General features: G+C 32.9%; 2 protein-coding genes across 4 annotated transcripts; one reads left to right on the top strand and one right to left on the bottom strand.

Moving 5' to 3' along the window:
• Nucleotides 1-5,508: 5,508 nt before the first annotated feature.
• LOC114385338 (pentatricopeptide repeat-containing protein At5g16860) lies at nt 5,509-14,893 on the bottom strand. Of its 3 annotated transcripts, none has more exons than XM_028345372.1 (8): nt 14,761-14,893; nt 14,620-14,685; nt 11,028-13,668; nt 9,761-9,826; nt 7,896-7,964; nt 6,883-6,960; nt 6,542-6,620; nt 5,509-5,956 (listed from the first exon to the last, which is right to left on the bottom strand). In XM_028345372.1, exons 1-3 carry the CDS (start codon nt 14,767-14,769, stop codon nt 11,080-11,082), a joined length of 2,664 nt encoding a protein of 887 aa, XP_028201173.1. In that variant the 5' UTR covers nt 14,770-14,893; the 3' UTR covers nt 5,509-5,956; nt 6,542-6,620; nt 6,883-6,960; nt 7,896-7,964; nt 9,761-9,826; nt 11,028-11,079. The 3 variants fall into 3 exon arrangements, with proteins under 3 accessions (XP_028201173.1, XP_028201174.1, XP_028201171.1); XM_028345373.1 differs by having other exon boundaries at nt 11,028-13,665; XM_028345370.1 differs by lacking the exons at nt 5,509-5,956; nt 6,542-6,620 and having other exon boundaries at nt 6,883-6,978; nt 11,028-13,704.
• A 2,252-nt stretch (nt 14,894-17,145) lies between these two features.
• On the top strand, nt 17,146-19,506 carry LOC114384516 (cyclin-J18). Its single transcript, XM_028344210.1, has 10 exons — nt 17,146-17,257; nt 17,328-17,404; nt 17,485-17,584; nt 17,669-17,767; nt 17,868-17,885; nt 18,153-18,223; nt 18,320-18,446; nt 18,535-18,595; nt 18,710-18,800; nt 19,208-19,506. Exons 1-9 carry the CDS (start codon nt 17,201-17,203, stop codon nt 18,790-18,792), a joined length of 693 nt encoding a protein of 230 aa, XP_028200011.1. The 5' UTR covers nt 17,146-17,200; the 3' UTR covers nt 18,793-18,800; nt 19,208-19,506.
• Nucleotides 19,507-23,301: the final 3,795 nt, after the last annotated feature.

Genomic DNA, 23,301 nt, shown 5'->3' with positions numbered 1-23,301 from the left:
TCTCAAGTGATCAACTCTTGGCTTCACTCTACTCCATGCTTCTTGTGGTGTTTGATCTTTGACATTCTTTGTTGGGGAGCGATTGGACAAATAAACGGCACATGCAACAGCTTCGGCCCAAAATTCCTTTGGCATATTTTAAGCCTTCAACATACATCTAGTCATATTAAGAATAGTTCTATTTTTTCTCTCCGCTATCCCATTTTGTTGTGGAGATCTAGGAACCGTTAGAGGGCGACGAATTCCATATTTTTCACAAAATTCATTAAATTCTTTTGATGTGAATTCGCCACCTCTATCGGATCTTAGAGCTTTGATTACATAACCACTCTCCTTTTCCACAAGAGCTTTAAAATTTTTAAAAGCTACAAATGCCTCAGATTTTTGCTTTAGAAAATAAACCCAAGTCTTTCTACTATAATCATCAATAAAAAGCAAGAAATATTTATTGTTACCACATGAAAGAGGATTGATTGGGCCACACACATCAGTGTAAACAAGTTGGAGAGGCTCCTTTGCTCTTGAATTAGCTTCTTTTGGAAAACTCCTTCTTGCATGTTTTCCAAGGAGACATGTTTCACACAATTGATTAGGATGGTTGATGTGAGGCATCCCTTTAACCATCTTCTCCTCTCCTAAGGATTTTAGTGCTCCAAAATTCAAGTGCCCAAATCTCATATGCCAACACCATGATTCATCTTTTATGCTAGCCTTCAAACATTTTGCTTCATTGGTTTTAATGTTCAAAGTGAGCATTCTATTTCTTGACATAAACACTTTGGCAATCAAATTAGAATTTTGATCTCGAAGCCATAAACAACAATCTTTCATATGAATTTCATACCCCTTTTCAACAAGTTGTCCCAGACTCAAAATATTGCTTTTTAGTTTAGGAACGTAGTAAACATCCATGATTAATTTGTGAGCACCATCTTTTAAAGAAATTAAAATGGTACATTTTCCTTGGATTTTCACCTTGGAAGAATCTCCAAAAGAAACATTTCCTTTCACCTTCTCATCAAGTTCCACAAATTTCTCTTTGCATCCACACATGTGATTGCTTGCTCCATTGTCAATATACCATAAGCATTTGTCTTCCTTCTCACCATTATTAAGTGATAGTAGTAGTGTTGACTCTTCAACTTCTTTATCTTCTTTATCATCAACAAGATTGACCTTCTCTTCAACATTTGTTCTACACTCCCAAGAGTAATGGCCATATTTATGACAATTAAAACATTCAACATTAGATTTATCATACCTCCTTTCATATGCTTTTTCATAATTGTTTCTACCTCTTCCTCTTCCTCTTCCACGACTTCTAGTGGATTGATGGCTCCTCCATTCATTATTGTCAAAATTATCATGATCTCCTCTTCCTCCTCTTCCTTGGCCATGACCACGTCCACGACCACGTCCTCTTCCATTTCCACGTGCTTTTTGACTACTTTCTCCTCCATTTTCTTTCAAAGAAGCTTTGGCTTTGACGACTTGCTCCAATGGCTCATCATGTCTTCTATTGAACCTTTCTTCATAGGCTTGAAGAGAACCCATCAATTGATCTACGGTCATTGAGTCTAAATCCTTAGACTCTTCAATAGCGCAAACCACATAATCAAATTTAGCGATTAAGGAGCGAAGGATCTTTTCCACCACACGAACATCTTCCATATTTTCTCCATAATGCTTCATTTGGTTCACAATAGCCAACACCTTGTTGCCAAAATCTGAGATAGATTCGGATTCCTTCATATGCAATGATTCAAACTCTCTACGTAGAGTTTGTAGGCGCACCTTTTTTACCTTATCAACACCTTCAGGGGAGGTTTTCAAAATCTCCCATGCTTCTTTGGATGTGGTTGCTTTTGACACCAACTCGAACATAGCTTCATCCAAACCTTGATGAATGAAAGTAAGTGCTTGTTGATCCTTCTTCTTCGACTTCAACAAAGTCTCCTTCTCATTTGGTGACAAAATAGCCTCATTTTGAGGTTGGGTATAACCTTTCTCTACAATCTCCCATGCATCTTGAGAACCTAACAAGGCTTTCATGCGACGACACCAATTATCATAATTCTCTTTGGTAAGACGAGGGAATTGAAACATACTCAAGTCATTGCTTGCCATCTCTCAACTCACAAAGTGTTTCTCTCTCAACTCACAAAGTGTTTCTCTCTCAACACTCTAGAACTCAAGCTCTGATACCACTTTGTTGGAAGAAGAAGAAGATATTATTTCATTTGGCACACAAAATACAAGAGTATGATCCCCTATTTATACTAAAATAGAGTGACCACTCACATAATTTGCTTATTCAAGAATACTAAATGCTCACATAATTGCTTATTCAAGACTTTGTAACTTACAACCTTACGACTTTCATCTTCCACAATTTAAGGCTTGTTATTATTATTTTTCTAATTAATATCTAACAAGTGCAACTTATTGGAGTTGAGTTGATATTTCTTCAGTCTGCTTATTGAAATTGAAATTCAAGGCTGCATTTTTTTTCTTTCTTCTATTTAATGTTGCATTATATAGAGAACTGCATTATTTAAGACTTCAAACAAATTTAATCGTTTATATATATATTACACGAGAAGATGACTCAAGAAATGAGTCAATATGATAATTCTACAACAATTTCCTCCAATGATGCTTTTGCAAAAGTGTTGGGGAAAGATCATTGTGAACGTGTACGGTAGCTTGGGCTTAGGAGGTTTACATAGTATTGCATTTAAGCCCAACACAAAATTCTTTGGTGTAGGATGTAGTTCCTCTAGTTTTGAATCTAGTGAAAGTTCTCAATTAAAAAGGAGGAGGTTGTTAGTTTGAAGGCTAAGTTAGCGGCTTCAGAGGAAAACGTCAAAGACGTTACAAAATGTAATAATGCTTGCATATATACACATGAAGGACGTATTCCTCCGGAGTTAGGTGCTATGTTTGGCAATACAACTAATCCAAGGGTAATAATTTTATTGAAGTTTATATCTTATATAAATGTTATTAATTAATTGTGCCAAATGCATTTATTTTATCTTTCATGGGATGAAGAGAGTGGACAAGATGTACCACATGGAGGATCTTCACTAGCTAGTAATCCTGATGGTATTTAACATTATGTTGTTTAGGTTAGTCCTTTGCCTTTTGATTGTATTTAGGCAAAGTTAAAACTGCCAACAAATCCTGGAATTTAAATATTATCATCTGAAGTTGAGCCTTTTTTATTTACTATATGATGATACATTTTTGTTATGTGGATAGTGACATGCTAATAATGTGATCGAATTTCTGATTTGATGCATGGGATAACAAGGTGAAGAGATAAGAGATGAATTGCAGTGCTTTCTTAATTTAATCCTAAACTCTTGTTTTGTTTTAGTTTTAGTTTTGGATTTGGACAATGATTGAGATTGATGACACAACTTGATTAGTAGAATTTTCTTTTATGGTTTATGAAACTTCTTTTGTGGAAAATGTATGTAAAGTAAAGGGAATCACCCTAAGCGATATACCTTGATTGACAGCTAGGAAAGAAAATGATAGATGTGTCCATGATTTCATGGAATAGTTCTTGCTAATTGTTGATATTATCCCATAGTTTTTTGCTTGTTGATTTGCATCTGTTTATACTGATTTCTCTATTGGGTACATGATCATGGGTGATTTTTTTTCCTATTTTACTTATATGATTATGTTAGTAGTCATAAAAAGCAAAAAAATGAATAATAAAACTTTGCTCCCCTAGATCCACCGATTCATGGTAGTCCCTCTACATCTCAAGTCATGAACATCCAAAACCTAATTTAAACATTTTCCCTCGCAGTTCAAATTCTCATGTTCACACATGATCATTTAATTAACTTCTTATTTGTTGATTTTTTTATGAAACTAATTCAAGTGTTTAGTTTTTTACTGTCAAAAACCAAATATTGTGCATTTAAGGTATTATGTTGTTATTCTTAACTAAAATTAGCATTTCATCCATATAATTATTCTTAATTTTAGTTATAAAAATAGTGATTATTATAATAAAATTCTCATTTTGATTAAAAAACCACACCATTTTTTTAATTATTACCTGTTGTGGCAGCTAAAAGTTGTCAATAATTGTAAGTTTAAATGTTAAAAACAATGTAAATTATTACTTGCAGCGGCTAAAAGTTGTCAATAAATACAAGTTGAAAATCATTAGAAACCCAATTACCGGCAGTTTTTAGCTGCTAGTAACTTGAGGCTTTTTCTAATGATTTTTTAAGGATCAATACCATCGGCTATTTGAAATCCATCAAAAGCTGTTTGTGACAAGCGTTGTTTTGACAACTTTTTAGTTGTAAGAAATGTCATTTGTAGTGATTTTTAGCCGCCACACTCTGCATTTTTAGTTGATCCTGAATTTGTACAATGCATTATTGTCTACTTTTCATTAACAAAATGTATATCTAAGGGTTTTAGGATTAAACTTCATGACCGTAAAATTTTTATCATATGTTGTGAAATTTCATAAATTTCTATTACAATTTAAATGAAATCAATTATACTCGTGGTATAACAGTTAGTAATTTCATTTTGGAATAAGTGAGCTGCTATATTTATTGGAATAAAAGAGGAAAAACAATGTTACAAATTCCAGTTTCAACTATTGAAATCAGTTAACATAGATTTTGTGTATCTCAATTATTTTTATAGATTTTAATTGTTCTTTCTAGCTAAATCAATTTTTTTTCTTGAATTTCATGTTCCTTTTAACAGAATTAGTTTCTTTGATGTTTGCTTCCCCGGCTACTGTCAAATTAGGGAAATTTATACGTAAAAGAACACATTTCACATTTTTTTAACATTGTTATATAATGTTATAATTGAATGATGATAATATATAAAACAATATAATCCATTGATAGTATTTTACATCAAATTTTTCATTTTAACACACCCATAAGTATTAAAAAAATTCCTAATTCAATCACACATACACTATTATTTATTCCCACTACAAGAGATAAGACATTTTAAGTCAGTTATATAATATCATTTATGACAATTTTCACCCGTCATAAACGATTGCATCGTAAAAATACAGAGCCTATACAAAACCAATTTAAACATATGAGAAACTATCTAAAATAGTTAATTGAATAATCATCTTAAAATGTGACTGCTTGTTAAAACAGTCATACAAATAACTATTTTAGATAGTCATTACTATATCTGTCTTTTTAAAACAATTGTTTGAATAACCGTTGTAGGAAGTCAATAATGTTGCACACTTACTAAGACGGGTGACTTAATAACCGCCTTAGTAAGTCTGTCTTTTCTAATTCTGGTTATTTGAATAACTGCCTTATTTTATATATCATTCTAAAACGGTCTACTATGTAACCCTTTTAGAATATTTTTTTGCAATTGTCATAGCTTTAAATGTACATTCACGTGATACTTCCAATGTTGAACAGGAGCACATGATTTTACTCCCAAATTTGAAAATGCAAGTGAAATAAAACATCAAACAACACACAATTTAGCTAATTGTAATGTATCCATGGTTTTTGAACAAAAAAAATATATATAGTTTTGGGACTTGTAAACATCAGTCAGCAATGAATTTAAGGTACGTAGCAATTAGGTGTTTAAAAATTACAAGGTTTTAAGTAACGTATATATAAGATGATATACCAGTTTTAATGACCCATATCATCGACGGTAAACAGCAAAAGATAATCAATCTTGTAGTAAGGTTCATTTTCTTCATATATCACAGCCAAGCACATCAAATGTAATTGGAAGAGGGCAACGGTCTTGTTTGGCGAATTTATTATGTTTGAGCCGCAGTTTTTTGTGGTTCTCGATTTTTTCTAGCTTTAGCTGCTGCACGTTTTTCTTCTGATCTTTGCCTTGCCATAGCAATGTTTTTCACAATTTTTGCATGTGTCTGCGCTCTCATTTGCTCAACTTTGGCCTAAAATGCATATAGTTTTAATCAAAGGCAAGGGAGTAGTAAAGACTTTAACTAAAGTATTTCTAAAGCTATACATTGGAGTTTATTTTGTTGATTCAAACTAATTGTATTCATGATGTTTCTGACATCTTTAATGAAGAGAGAAAGTTTATATTATTTTATTTGAATCCTTCACCACAGCGTGTTTAATATACAAATAATCTTAAGGAAGAGACAATGATAAATATAAGAATGCTTAATGGAGAAATCTTACATTGGTTTATAAGTATACTAATGTTAAAAGTCCATGCATGCATGACTAAAAAATAAAAGTTTATGTCATGTTATGATTTATAAATTAATTAGTATGATTTTTTAACCAGATAATATTGTCTGTCCTATTTGTCTCACCCCTAATTTTTTATCTAAGAGAAGCAGGTGGGAAAAATAAAAGAGGAAATGTAGCTCCTCAAAGTACTAATAAACACTATTGCATGAATCTGGCTATTCCACTATCCTAGACATTAATTCCTAAGAATATAAACAGTTTCCAACAATCTTCATAACATCTGGTATGTCATCTAAGTTACCAAGTAGAGAACTCACTATCAATTCCATAAACATTGCGCCAGAAGTCAACACTGTCACTGTATCTGTCCGTATGTGTGACAGGAGCCATGTACAACTGGAGAAAAGTACACCAAGGATTAGCATTTTTTATAAGATACCAAAAGGTCAAATCATTATTAAAGATAAACTAAATCGAGTAATTATTGAACCCTCAAACACATTCAAGCAATTCTAGGATCCATGCATAAGGAATCATAAATCCAATTTTGAAGCCATAATAGGCCGGGCTTGTACAAGACAAAATAACCTTTTAGGAGTATTCCCTATAGTATAAACAATTATATATCAGTATTTAAGCAAAAATAAATAAGACATACCGTTGCACTTGAAGGAAGAATAAGACCACCAAGTTTGAGCCAACGATCTCTAGCATTAATAACACTTCCAAGCATGCTCTACAAGAAAAGAAAAATCTTCAAACCAATACAAATCATAAGTGGATTTACTGTTAGAAGCCGGGAAATTGAAGTTCATGCTGATGTCTAAGTATCATTTAAACAGGAGCAGACTTGTGTTGGAAATGAAGCAGTCATCCTTCCCCAACCCCAACCCCAACCCCAACCATAAAATAAAAAGGAAAAGAATGAAAGAAAGACAGTATATCAATAAATTACAAGCATTGTTTTTTACATCTCCATGGATATTAGATGGTAACCATGGAGATATTATACCTTGACTTTTTCTTTGACAAATCTAACCACTAATTTGAAATCAAATGAAAACTTCCAAAGTTTAAAAAAACGGACTGAACCAGCTACTGGAAAATCAGTGAAGCAGTCAAATGTATAGTCCATTCAGGTCAATAGATGTACACTAATCTAGAGCTAAAAATAGGAGAGAATTGAGAGATATTCTCCTCTTAATTGGCAAGAGATTAAAAAGGAAAGAATATACAGGAGATCCTGAAATAATGAAAAGAATATTCTCCTAGCTGTATAGCAAGACATCGGCTACAATGGAAAAATTTGTTAAGTAATGTTGCTTAACTCTAAGCAACTCATTTAAGCACCCGCATTAGAGATGCTCTAATATGTCAACTATCACAGTCCAGTTGATTACATGTCCACTATTTTTGCACTCCAACAATGTTTTTCTGTGAGCGTGTTTGTGTTAAATCAAACGAGTCATAGCCAGATTTATCTTTTCAAAAGCAGTGATATAGAATTAGTTTGTTTTTATCCTAATTTCAATTTATTTAAGTTATCAAACTATCAGTCACCTTGAAAGCTAATTTATGGTTTTGCTCTGCTGATCTCATGAAATTTTATTTTAGTTTTCAATATTAAAAAATATACATTAATCGAACAATCAGAAAAATCCTAATAAGCACCTCATATAGAAGCATATAGCTCATCCATTCTGAAATTATAACATCCACCTCTTCATCAATTTCAACATCCTGCACAAAAAGCATAACCTGAGGTGAATATTAAACTATACAGCTTGTTCTTAGTAGTGAACATAAAGTTGAAAAAGGAAAAACTATAAAAATTTCAAAGCAGAATTTGCTAAATGCCTAAAAGTAATATATATTAAACCTAAAAAAATATGATATTTTGTTAGAGAGAAAGAGAAGAAACTACAGTGAGAGGTGGATTTATCTGATACAACCTTGGAGGACCACACCAAAACAGCCAGCCAATAATAGCCATTGTGGTAGGAGAACCCAAGGCCATGTAAACCCCACATATTACATTTCCCATGGGATGATGATAAAATATGATGAAAAGAAAAAGGCTAGGTAACTCATAATGGCTATATATGTAATCACCACGTCATACTTTTGAAGTGGGATGGTGATAAAAGGAAGATAAAAACCTAAGCAAATCATGAACTGGGGTAGTGAAAATATACATAGAGAAGTGGCTCTCGTGACTCAAATAAATAGAGCTTCAATTTTTTGATACAACTCTTTTGAAGAGTTTCACACTCACAAACATTATCTGTTGGATTAGACTTAAGTTTAATTTAACTGTCGAGAGTCCAATTTCTCTTTTTCTCTTATTAAATTTTCAAATTTTGTTTGAAGACCTTTACCACATAAGTTTATTCTTTTTTTATCAAGGAGTACATTTTTATTTCAAGGATAGAGGGGCTAGATGTACTGAACCCAACCACTTCATGTAAAATCTAAACAGCATTTGCTTTTCAAGTTTATTGATCATAATGAGCGTGGATTATTCACCTACATTGTTTTGTAATACTTGATCAACATTAGAGTTATTTGCTTAGTATAATATAGATTGAGAGGTGAAACTACATCTCAGCATTATATAACACATTTCATAAATTAATTGGACAATAAAGAGATGCTGACATGATTGACCCTTAGTAGTCAATGGCACGCTACAGCATAGTAGCAACTCGGAACGGCCCTAGGCTGTTATTGGATTCAAATAGCAGAAGTTTTCACAAGTAGTTGTTGCAGCCACAATAGCGGCTTTTCACATGTTATGGCAGTGCTACCTTGATATAGCTTCAAATGTCCCGTTTTAATCCTGAAACAATGATGTTTAGGGCTTTTGGGGCTAAAAATTCTTTTCCCCAACTTTCTAACCCATTTTATGTTTCAGAGACATAGATAGCATTTGAAGCCCTTCTTCCTTGAACACTTCACATCAAAGGGTTTTTTGAACATAATAGAATTTGGAAGAGGGGAAGAGGAAAAAACGCTTATGGAAGAAGACAATCGAAGGGGATTCAAAGAGCATGACGCGAACTGGCAGAAAACAATGAAAGAGACAGAGAGGAAAAATTGAAAGATGCTTCTGCAGTAGGAAGAGGCCAGGGCTGGGGTTTGGATGGGAAAAAGTTTAAAATATTTAAATAGAAAAATTAGTTTTGGAAAGAGGATCAACACATTGTTAAGGAAAAAAGCCCAAAATATATTAACCTAAAATAATGATTAAAGTTATTAAAATATAAGAAAAATTAATTTAAAGTAATTATATATATGTGTGCCTAGATATTGTAAATTTTAAAAAATCAAAAAATTATATTAATAGATACTAATTAATATTGTAAAACACATTACAAATTTAAATAATATACCAAAATGAAATATACCCCGACATATGATATGCTACATAACATGCACCCATACACATACTGAAGAATACCATGCACTAAGTAACTATGGTATAAAGTATAGCATCTATGAAAAATGAAAACCATATATTGGTCAAAGGAGTCTACCTCAACTCGCCCATGCAATACAACAACGACATCAGACAAGTTATTTGCTTTCACGACTTCATTTGCCTGCTTGCAAAAAAAAAATAGCTAGTTGAAACCAAGTAGGTCAAGGTAAAAAAAAAGTGCTACTTAACCAACTTATTCACAATTCAAAATTCATAACCTCAACCTTTAAACTTATAGAACAACTACATAACTCTTTGCTCTCTAAATCCCACAAAAAGAAAAGATGAAATTAAACAAAACAAGAGCAACCACTAAATTGTCCAAGACAGAAGAGATGAAAAAAAGAATATGTAGACACACTGATAATCAATGTACAACTGGTATTACAATTTACAAAATTTAAAATGTTGAGCAAAGTAACATAATTCACTAAGCAAGAAAAATTTATAGGAAAAAAAAATTATTACAAATTACAATGCTTTATAGGTAAGGGAAACAAAAAAGGCCTAATGAGAATTCTCTCAGTCTTTCAAATAGAAACAGATCATATGACAACCATCATTCATATTTTCAAGGAAAAAAATATTCAAAAAATGAGCTATTATATTTCACAATCTCAGGAAAAATGATTGACATGAGAGAACGGGGATCAATTGAAGTTAAGCATTGGATTGCTATTTGATCTATTGTCGATGAGTACTCTTCATACTACTGTAAATCATAATTATGATTCACAATATTGTTGCATGGCTATTGTAGATTACATATACAGTATGAGCCACTGATGCTACAGTGGCATGAATTGTATTCATACAAATGATACAATAGCCCAAATATTGCATTCATGTTATATCTTCAACAAACACTGGATAAGATAATATTACACAATCCATTGGGTTATACAAAACCATATAGAGCTCAATCTAGCATGGAAGCCAATCCCATAGATAGCTTAACTTATTCTTTTCTACTCAGCAACCCTTCTCCTATCCAATCTTATTATGTTTGATGTGCTGATTAGGGCCCAAAGTTGTGTGCTTTAGTAAAAAAGAGATTGATGTAGTTAAATACGATTAATTAGTTTCTTTAGTTAATGTGTGAATCGATTTTTTCTTATATCCAAGAGCGGAGGAGTATGTTACAAACAAGGATCTAATTATAAAGATATTTTTGTGTGTACATGGGCAATAATGAGATTTGAATCTAAGCCTCCTTGCGAAAGCTCTACTTAAATCCCCTACTAGTACTAGCAGGTTCCTTCTAGTTATAAAGAAAATTGTATATTTGTAACGAGTGTCGTAAAATAAGATAATTGCCTTACCTCTCTCATAGCAAAAATGTCATAAATTAAATGGAAACGATAAATTCCATTGTCACCAGTATCCTTTGCATGAGCAGGATCCATTTTTGAAATGATGGAAGCGACTTGAATCTCTCAGTATGATTTCATGTTCAATAATCTTGGATATGTAGGTAATAGCACTGTGGCAATCACCACAGATGCGTAAATTCTTGGTTATTCGAATAGGTGCACGTGGATGTAATGTTAGGATGCCATAGGCAAGAGCCAACTTCTCACTATGTTCAAAAAGCAGGTCACCCTTTTCTTCATCATCTACATCATGAAGAGCAAAGCTTGTCTGAGGAACATACCCAATGGCTTTAATGCGTTGAATCAAGTCTGCAAGTGTTTCATATATCTGCTGAGACTGTGGGTGAGATCTGTCTCCCACATAAAAGGTTGCAACACCTTTCCTTCCTTGTATCCAGCTGCAACCAGGTCTCTTCTTGATTCCAGTCCGTTTCATCGTATATCTAATCCTAGCCACATCTTTCCAGCGTCTGGCATTAGCATATATGTTTGAAAGCAATGTGTATGACCCGTCATTTCCAGATTCCAATTCTAACAAACGGTTTGCAGCAAATTCCCCAAGTTCCACGTTTGAATGTAACCGACAAGCACTAAGTAAGGCCACCCAAACTACTGGGGTTGGTTCCATAGGCATTTCATTTATGAGCTTCATAGCTTCACCTAAACGACCAGCGCGACCCCAGAGATCAACCATGCAAGCATAATGCTCTGGTCCAGGATCTACCCCAAAATCCTTGCTCATTCTATTAAAGAAATTGATTCCATGATCCACCATTCCTGAGTGACTACAAGCATAAAGCACAACCAGAAAGGTTATGCCATCAGGCACCAGAGGCACTTTCCTCATCTCATCAAAAACACGGAGAGCATCTTCACCACGTCCATGCATGCCATACCCGGTCATTAAAGATGTCCAAGAGACGGCATTTCTCTGTGGCATGTTGTCAAAAACAATTTGAGCGGTATCTACATCTCCAGATTTGGAATACATGTCTATAAGACAATTAGCCACAAATAGCATAACAGAACCATAGAAATTGCGTAACACATAAGCATGAACTTGCCTACCAAACCTCAGTGCTGCCAAACGAGCACAGGCCACAAGGGCACATGATAAAGTAAAATCATTAGGCTTTATAGACTTGTCCATTTTGAACATTCCGGAGAAAAGTTGAAGAGCATTATTAGCATCACCATGTTGGGCATACCCACCAATCATCACAGTCCAGGTAACCACGTCCCTGTCTTTTGGCGATACTGAATCAAACATTTTTCGAGCCACTTCTGTGCTTTGGCATTTAGCATACATGTCAATGAGACCATTAATCACCTTCAAATCATCGGCCCCAGGATCAGGTCCATCTAAGTTGAGAATAAATTTGATGGCGTAACAATGAGTTTCTTTCCCATGAAGCAGTGCTCCAACAGACACACAAGCCGAAAGTAAGGAGACGAGAGTGACCACATTCGGACGAGAACCACAGTCGCACATCTGCCTAAACACATCCAGAGCCTCACAACCTTGCCCTCTCTGTGCATACCCAGTGATAACAGCTGTCCATGTCACAACATCTAACTCAATATTTTCCTCCGTCATCCTCTCAAACAAAGAAAGAGCGTGTTCCAATCTGCCAGCTTGAGAATAGCCGGTGACCATGGCATTCCAAGAAACAACATCTTTAAACTTCATCCTCTGGAAAACCTTATTTGCTTCCTCCATCTTGCCACACTTGGCATACATATCAACCACTGCATTTCCCACGAAAACATCATCCACCAATCCGCTTCTAATAGAAAACCCATGAACCTGTCTTCCGCGCAGTGAGGCAGCCAGGGAAGCACAAGCAGGAAGTATGTTAACGAGGCTGATAACGTCCGGGGACATCAAATGACGTGTAGTCATTTTATGAAACAATGCGAGAGCAGTATTTGCATCGGAAGCCCACATATAAGCAGACACAACAGAATTCCAAGAAACCAAGTCCTGAATGCCTCGGTGACACAAATCATCGAACATGTTGTGTGCGTGACGGAGAGCGCCACACTTTCCATACATGGAGACCACGGCATTACAGACAAATACGTTAGAGGCAAAGCCAGATCGTGAAACAGTAGCATGGAGGGAAGCACCGAGGGAGAGAGAGGAAAGGTTGGCACAAGCTTTGAAGACAAAAGGGAAGGTGTAGTGGTCAGGGGTCCAGCCAAGTGATTTCATCTGACGGTAGAGAGTGAAAACGTCACGAGGGCTTCCGAGATGAAGGGCGCGCCTTATGAGTTGGTTCCACCAGAAAACCGATGAAGGGGACGGCGGGAGGCGCTCCAGAAGCAGAATCGCATACGCAGTAGAATTGGAAGCTATGTATGTGCCGATGAGGTTTGTCGCCAAATGGAAAAGAAGACCTTGCATGATGCTTTGCTGATGCAACAGTTTCGCATGGGCTAAGGAGTTGCATTCTTTCAGAGCTGTGATTGGGATTGTAGCACACGACAAGAGGCGTGTATTGGTGAATTGAGACTGCAACAGCTTCGACTTTATTGGAAAGCAGCGTAGAAGCATGCTAATGCTACAACGGTAACGGTGGTGCAACTGCTGCAGCACAGAGACAAAAACAATTCTGATAGCAGGCTGCTACGTCCAGAGCCCAACAATCAATCCAAAAGAAATTAACAAAACAAGCAAATTATGCATGAGATATCAATGGTTAGATCTGTATCCAAGATACAGCATATGTATATGTTACACAAGTATCATTAATTTGTTGACTGTACAATAACACAACCCCCAACAAGAAGCCCTCCACATGGATTCAGTCAGCCACCAACTGACCTACTTCAATTGAAAAAAGTCCTCTCTTTAGGACAAGAGTTGTAATAACAATTAAGTATAAAATAGAGGTATCATATTTTTGCAATTATAATGATTATTGATTTATTGTATTTCAAGAATTCCCAAATAAAATACAGAAAATTCACATTTAACAGTTATGATAAGTAGATCTTAATTTTTTTAAAAAAAATACCTATTTTTAATGAAATGTGAAAATAAGGTTAATTGAGTGTGTGGATAGGAATTAACCTCCCACTCATCAAAAAGTGTACTTTAGGATGAAAAAGACTAGGGCAGCAGGGCATTAGAGGCACATGAGCACAAAGAAGGAAACATGGGTTGGGATCAGTTTGAGAGAGTGTCCATTTATAAAGATTGGTCAAGTTGGGTTTAGAGACAAAGTATTAAGTACTCAAAAACACAATTTTGTTGAACCACTGAATTCTGTCCCTTAATCTTTCTATAGCCATTTATATAGAGGCTGAAGTCTAGTTTTGACCAAGGTTTTGCATTCATGTATGTACCATATTAGGATGAGGGTTCTATAACTCCTATCAGCTACAGGGATCCAAAAGAAAAAAAGAAAAAAGGTGTTATTTCTCTTCCATCAACAAATCGAAGTGAGCATTTGCATTTGCAGAAACTCCAGTAAAAAAATATGAAATTGCATGCAAAAGTGAACAGATGAAATTATATGCGTGGTGGAAAAATTACTTTGCCTGCAATGGAACTCTGATGCTGCATGATTGCATCCCTGTAAGTTTCCGTACGCACACGATCCTGCAGGGCAGAGAGCATTAATTAATTAATGGAAAATAGAGTAAATGAAAAAAGAAAAGAAGGAAGGTAAGTTACCTTGATCATCTCTTGGTGGATGCCAAGGTGAGCGTAAGAATGGTAATAGGCGACGTCGAAATCAGTCCAAGGAGGTCGATGTTGCGGTTGGTGCTGGTCGTAAACCCTAACGGAGGAAGTGGAGGCACGTGACCTGCGAGTGCCACGACGGACTCGCTCTCTGTGACTGTAACCCACCCCCTGCCCCTGCTGATAGCCGTTACTATGATTTCTCCTGAGGAAACATCTTCGTTCACCCTTTCTACAACTGCGCCACTCAACTACATACATACATATATATATATATATATATATATATATATATATATATATATATATATATATATATAAATTATTATTCATTATTTAATTATTTTTTTAATAACCTTTGCCTAAATTCTCATTCTTGTTGTACTTTGTTTCCACCCGGGGAGATATGAGTTTAATATCCCTTAATCGCCACATTGAATTCAATGTTGATTGATTTGGGATCAAAATTAAAGGGGGGAAATATTTAAAGAAAAAACGTTTTAGAAAAAAAAAAAAACATTCTAATTTTATTAAGGTTTTTGAATGCCATATTTTATTTTGTTTATAGTTTTAGGCTGTGTTTCGAAAAGGAGAACTTTATATCAAAAATCATAATTTTTCTCAATAATTTTTTGAGAATGATGAATTCTAAGAATCATGATTCCTAAAAATGATTAAAATTTATTTAATTGATCATAAATATTTTTAAAATATTTATATAATCTCTTATTACTTACATAAATTGATATGATGGGTTATTTCTTACTTAAAACCTCATTCATTTATAAATTAGTCATAAGAGTTCTTGGACATAAAAAATAAAGTTGTGTTCAAATTGTCAATTAGAATTTAATGTGTATTTATGATAATTATGTATAATAAAGTTACTCTGATTTTAACTTGTCTTTAATCGTTGATGTTTATCAACCTTATCTTTTATCTATTTTTTTGGATTATTTTGCTTGATCATGATGGATCACGTGATGGTCGACATTAACCGGAGCCAAAGACATTCAAAAATCCAACTCACTTGATCATATTTAACTAATAAACGGGTATCAAGTCATTAATTGTGGACTATAAGGTAGTCAATTGTAGTAGAGTTAATTGTCAATATTTTTGTTGGATGCCCGATCCAAAATGACTAATTTTTAAAAATAGAAAAATTAAATATCTTTATTTTAAAATATGACTGGATTGACAAAAATTATTTTAGTAAAAAATGATGGTATCACACTTGTATAACTTTACTAATTTTTCATGATTGTCATAAGTTAGACTCATTTACAATTATAGAATGTGTTCTTTGGTTAATAAATACAAATTTTGTCATCCTAATAAAAATTAAAATTACAAAGATGTAAACTTGTGTTGGTTATATGGTAATATACTAAAAGACAAGAAAAACAAAACAAATGGCACTCATTTAGATATTGTTAGCAATCATATTGCTTTATAAGATGGACAAAAACTACCAACATTTTGTATTAGATATAATTGTTAAATACAAAATATTTGCAGATATTGTGAATAGTGTGGAAGAGTCATTTTGGTTTGATTCTTCATTGTGTGTTATGTTGTTTAAACCATGCATTAAAAATTTTTCTTATTTCAATATGATTGTCCAAATTGATGAAACATTTTTAAAGAAAAAAATAATGTGGAACTTATATAGACAATTGTTGTACGAGACAAAAGAAAATATGTTTTCACTCACATTCGCAATCATTCAGGGTGAGACAAAAGAAGCTTACATGCTATTCTTTTATTGTTATCGAATATTAAAGACTTAAAGATTAGTCTTAGGATCTTGGTTTTATGATTTTACAATGTCAAACATGTTTTAAAAGATGTGACATTTGTATTGAATGATTTTGATCTAGGCATGAATGGTATATCAAGTCTTAGTTTTTCTTTATTCATGCTTAATGTCAATCAAACAGGATGGATAAATGGATTGATCTCAAAGTTTCTTAGAAGTAATGAATTCATCACAGTGTAATCAATTACAAGATTATGTAATCAATTACAAAGTGTTAGAACAATCAATATAACTCACTTCCATTTGAAATTTGGCAAAAGTCACTGAATTAATTGATGCTTGATTTGAGTATTTTTTATTTTTATTTTAAAAAATATGAATGAAAATATGTTTAATTAAAATTTAGAAAATATTTTTAAAAACAAGTCAAAAACTGAAAACAACAAATCAAGTTTGTTTTAGTCTTTTCTGAAGAAATTAAAATGCAATGACACCTTAGAGTATTTTTTTATATATTTTCTAAATTTTCTAAATTTGAAAATAAAAATTCTTTTCAAAAAAATAAATAAATACTGAAACCTATTATCACCTGAAATCTTCTCGTACATATTATCCAAAGGTAACTCTCTAATAATACTGTGATCGAAGTTATTAGAAAATAGCAATCCAATGGAATGTGGGTGTGAGCGGCTCCCCATGGTTGAGTTCCTCATGGAATCTGCTCAAGTAAAGTAAACTCTGAATTATCTATTTGCTTATGATTTTGTTAATTTAATCTAATAATGGTATTAATTAGCACCTGCAAGTTTCCCCCATTGTTAAATACTCCGCACTCTCCTTCTTCGCCGATCGCTTCTTTCCCTCTTTACCTCAGTGCGTAATCTTCCAATCTCTCTATTTATTGCTTCCTTTTCTTTTAATCATTCTATAACGTCCTCTCATCTCCTACCAAGTTTCATTAATGCTGGACATTCTTCGAGCTGCCTACTTCCACCTGTCACCCAGAGCACCTTGCAGCTGTTTGTGCTTATTTCTCTATGGACTTCGTCTAAAGTCGGTTTCCTTCTCTCTCTCTCTCTCTCTCTCTCTCTCTCTCTCTCTCTCTCTTCCTATCTGATTGTCACATTTCCAATGCAGATACACGATTCTCGACCGCTTTCCGTTACATGTTTCAAGTCCTTGGCTGATGCATCCATCAAGGAACAGCACTTTACTTCTCGAAATTTCCTCGAAGCAGTAAGCCACCCATTTTTCTTTTCTCTCCTTCTCATCATCACCAACCCTTTTTTATCCTTTTCTATTCTCTCATTGTTTTTTTTGGGTACTTGTTCTACAGGAGGTGGTATTCATGCAGGTATAAGTTAACTTGAAGCCCAAGCAATCAAGTATCAATTAAGGTTTTACATTGCAGTTGCGTTTTTGTCCCAATCCTTAATAATGTGGAAAATTGCAAACAAATGCGGCTGAGGTTACGACAATTGCAATTGCAGAGACCCTACAAACCGTTGTGCTTGCAGTTGTACTTGCGGTTGCAAACTGTTTTTTAAAACATTGGTATCAATATCATGAACTACATGAATTGAGCTAATTCTAATCCTGATATTGTTTGGTAACATTGCAGGTTTTGAATTTTGAGATTGGCACAACGAATATTGCCTTTTTGTTCCTTGAAGATCTTTGGATTCAGTTCAAGTGTGTGGCTCATATTTTTATCTCTATAATTTAATTAAGTCTGTTTCTTGTGTTGTGTCTTCCCGTTGATTTCTGCTTTTGAATCATTGAGTTCAGTGGAGTGGCCAAAGTTGGCGCATTGATTAGCATTGAAACTTGCATGGAAATTATGGATCTTCTGTACGAAAAAGAGGAAATGTCGATTCTGTTTAGGTCTCCTCACTCCATTGCTGCATCAATCTTGGTATATATATTCCCTAGTTATTTCAAAGTTCCAAGTAATATCTCATATAAGCAATTTACTATTTCAAAGTTGTAATATACTTTTGCAGGTTGCCTCATATGTAATGACAGTCCCTAAACAGAAATGGGAATTTCCAGTTCTTGCATGGGGTAAGAAAGTTCATCTGGGCTTTAATATGGTTTTGCAGATTTAATCTTGTATCAACCTTCTAACATCAATCATATTCACGTACTGAGGAACTAACCAAAGGATTTTGTTGTCAGTAAATTTTGTGACCTCATGTAAGGAACAAGATATCCTTAAAATGGTGACAAAGATTCTCAAGCATGTGCTTGAACCTTCTTGAGATATGAGGTATGTGAATTTTGAAAGACTGAATCACTTTTGGTATCTGGAATGTGGATTGTCGTGAATTTTGTTATTTAAAAGTAATCAAATGCTCAATCTGTCGATGTCTATCAGTGACTATGAAAATATTGCAATTTGCTGAATTTGATTTCTAAGAGTGGATTGTCCGTAAAGAATGAAAAGAATTTAGCGAAGTTGATTGGCTCCCTGCATACGCATACATATGAAAATATGTTATTGTATACATCCAAGCGAGTATAGTGCATTGAAAATATGGATTCCTATTCTAATTCCTGTCATATACTTTGTTTGCCCTAATTATTTACTTCTAGGATGATAGTCTTGACTTGGTTTGGTTTGGTTTTATTTTGGATAAATTGTCTTATTCTTTTGCCTAAATGGTGCTTTCGCAGGTGGCTTCACAAGTTTGAGGATAAACATGTAGCCATATCAAAGAAAAATTTTCAGCAATTCAAAAAAATTGAAGAAATCATATTCACCCAGGCAGTCATCGAGGACATTGTTACGTGTGACCACCTATGTTTGGACCAAATAATAGAAAAAACGGTTCTATGTTAGTTTGATCCAATAGATGGACTGAGAGAGAGAAAGACATGAGAAACAATATTTTTTTTCATCACTTTTAGTACCTATAAAATTTTGTTTATCATTTTTGTTCATAAAATTATAGTAACTAGAAGTGTTTAAAAAAGCATTTTAGAGATTAAAATGAAAAAAATCACAATTTTACATTTTGAACGGAATGCAAGAGTTGTAGTAAACTCTTTAGTACTTGGCTTTCATTTCTACGGTTAAAAAAATAGACTAAAAATACTGAGAAATATTTTTCACATAAGCAGTCTAGTTAACAAGTTAACAGTAAGAACTGTATTGCTAATTGAAAAAATATTAAACCCTTACAACTTATATAACTCAGCCAGTCAATGCGTTTGACTAATCTGACTAATGACTAGCCAGAGCTGTAGGCCGTAGGTTCCTATTGAGTTCAAGCCGATTAACATGACTTGAAAGACCTCAACCCTTATGTTTCAAGCACCTTATAATTTTGTCTATGTTCACTCCTACCCATCTTTTTACTAAGATTCACTTAAATGTCAAAATGTCTTTGCACCCCCGCTCTATCTATCTCTAATAGGTGGGTTACTATTTTACAAGGATGCAGACAAAAAAAACCTATTTTACACGGATATTGTATACCATACAATACATAAAATACAATAATTCTTTAAAAAAGAAATTAGGATAATGAAAAATGTTAGCAATATATTTTCTAATACATTTTTTATTATTGATTGAAATTGATTTGATTATAATTTGGTAGTTTTTAATGAATTTTAAGAAATCGTAAAAGGTGTATTAAAAGAAATAAGTTAAAGGAGTTTGTTGCTAACATTTTTCTAAATATAATTGTATTTATGTTTCTTATATTTCATTAATTTATTTTTCTTAATGCGGCTGATATTTATTTTGATTTGCTATCATTATCGTATGACTAGTGTTTAATCTCTTGCAAAATTTATTGAAAAAGTATTATCTAACCAAATTTCAATAAAAGTATTACAATTCAAGTTACGATGATAAATTTGTCTCCATTAAAGAAAATGTATATAGGAGGTTAGAATATAAAGCATCTAAGTTCTGATCTAGAGGCAGTTATATAATGCATTTAACGATGTCCGATACAAATAAGATACGAATACGTCATAAATTCTGAAGTATCCATGCATTACCATTATTGAAAGGTGTCAGCTCTCCAAGCAGTGACGGACCTATATTGGCTAAGAGGGTACACTTGCACCCCTCATTTTTTAAAATTCATTAAATTTGTAAATAAAATCTTATATTTTTATATTTTATTTCATCTATATTTATATAATTAAATTCATTAATTTTATTTTTTATAATTTGTTTCCATTGATTTAGGGTCTTGGATTTGCCACTATCTCCAAGGTTATTAGGCTAGCTATCTCAATCCACCTTCTTTATCAGCCACGGTTCATTTTTGTTAGAATGATAATGGGACAATTGGAATCCACCACCTCTCCTCTTTTTCCTTCAACCCTTAAATTTTTCTTTCCAACCAACAATTCAATGTTATAATTCTCTCAATTCACCTTCTTAAGTATAATTATAAGCAAGAACACGAGCCATAGAACTATATTACAAAATGAAGCTATTGGATGTTTGCCTCAAATGACATTCACATTATAAAAAAATGGTTGAATAAGTTATTGATTGCAAGAATGCAGTGATAAGAGTTGAAAGGAAAAAATAACCTGATATTGATGGTCATGAAGAACACTTCCATTGATGCATAGGTTCAAATTCGTAGTTTTAGCAACATTATTACATCAACACTCATTGGATGGATGGCAATATAAGTAGCCTCCAACTCAAAAATAGAATATTGAACTTAAAAGTAGTACATAAAAAGAGGCATAAATCGGTACACTGAAACCAACTTAGTAGATTCAGAAGATTACTGACAATTGCATTGAAAGTTGAAACCTGTTGGTTTTGTTTCCGCTATTGATAACATTTTGTTTCTCTTAATTGATAAACATAGAATGACATCAGAAGTGCAGAACCTAATATAACAGTCCAAGTGAACAATCCACCTCCAAGTTGGTTCGTACAAAATTAACTATATATATTTATGTATTGTAAATTTAGATCAGATGAAATTTGAACCTTAAAATTAATCATATAGTAGCCTAAGGCTGTGTTCATTCTCTTGCAGACTTGCCAATATAGAAAATGAGGAAAGGAAAAAAAAAACTACGCATATCATTTTTGGTAAAAAAAAAAATATGCAGGTATAATAAAGAATAAAAACTTATTACTATGCCCAGCAAAAGAAGTATACACATTATATATTATAGCAACAATTGAAAGATAATAAAATATGGGCTTTCCAAAACTGTTAGGAGAGTATATCTATTCGATTCTTACACCATACATCCTTTGAGGAGACATAAAATTTTTTAATTATAATTAAATTCAAATCAAAGATTAATCTCATAGTCAATCCAAACGATCGAACCTTGTCAAAATACCTTACAATTCTACTAGAGAGTCAAAAGTCCTAATTACAATAAATTGAGATTTAATTTGTCCTATGTATAAAATATATAAAATAGTATTAATTTTAATTCATGAATTATATAAAGATTGTAAAGATTTAATTTGATAAAAAAAAAAAAAGGTTTGGCCTAGTAAGTCCAATAATTTAGGTTGAAGGCTTTTATATTATTTAATTTTTTTAAAGTCGGGGTGTAAGAGATTGTGTCTTGTGTCCTATATGGAACATCAAACTTGGCCTTTTGGCTAAGATCAAGCCTCATCTTAACGTGCACCTGGTGTAGTAGCTAAATGGTCTATTTTAAAATCATAAGCATAACGTGTTAAATAAATAGACAATACCAATTTAAGTCCAAAATAGACTAGATGGCCACTCTTTAATAGGTGCATGGCTAATTAAGGACTTCTAACATAATTAGTTACAGCAATACGATCAATAAATATATATAAATCTGTCTCTTCACGTCCAAAATAGACTAGGTAGCCACTGGCCAGTCTTTTAAAAGGTGTTTGCGTTATTAAGCTTAATTAAGGATTAATATTTCTGACATAATAGTTATGGCTATATAAATTTCGTGAAAAAATCAATTATTTTTATAAAATAGCTAATATTAAAGGTTGAAACTACAGTACTAGAGTTATCAATAATTTTCACTTATATAACAAAATAGAATCCTCACCTTTTTAATGTTATATTTGGATGAAAGAAAACAAGACAGAAATAATAAAGTAAACACAATTGATGATGTATTTAGTTGAGGAAAAAAATAAAAGAAAAGAGAGAGAAAAGTTAACTTTTAGAAACATTTTTCTTTCTTTTCAATTCAATTTTCAAAATTTTATTTTCTCTCCACCTACCATATCAACCATTAATATTAAAATAAATTTTCAGTATATATCTTTTTTCTAAGAGACATGGTTCACAATTAAAGAAATCTTTTAAATGTTTTCAAACATGTCTCAAATTATCTTTTTGTATTGTTTTAGAATTTTCACCTTATGTTAGATTTCTCCTTCTTTTCCAATTTTAACTAACTATACTTTCAACTCAATCATTTAATATATATTTTAATAGTAATAAGTTAGAGAATATTATTTCAAGAGTGATTCAATATTATTTTAATACACTATCCTTTAAAGAATAATGTTGCTTTTTTATTTTTCAACTTTAAATTTATTTTTCAAATAAACAATATCTTTTTAAAATTTGGAATATTCATTATATTTTCATATACATTTTTAGAATTTTATATAAATTAAACATAAAATATATTTTTGATCTCTCTAGAATTACAAAAATTTGTTTTTAGTTTCTCAAAAAAGTTTCATTCGTTTCTAGTCTCACTAATTTTTACATGTTCGTTTTTCATCTTAAGTGTTATCTAAAACAAGCACAACTCATTGC

Source organism: Glycine soja, chromosome 14 (assembly GCF_004193775.1).
Source record: "Glycine soja cultivar W05 chromosome 14, ASM419377v2, whole genome shotgun sequence".
Classification (NCBI taxonomy): Eukaryota; Viridiplantae; Streptophyta; class Magnoliopsida; order Fabales; family Fabaceae; genus Glycine; species Glycine soja.
The sequence above is the reverse complement of the archived record's forward strand: the minus strand, read 5'-3'. Positions and strand labels throughout refer to the sequence as shown.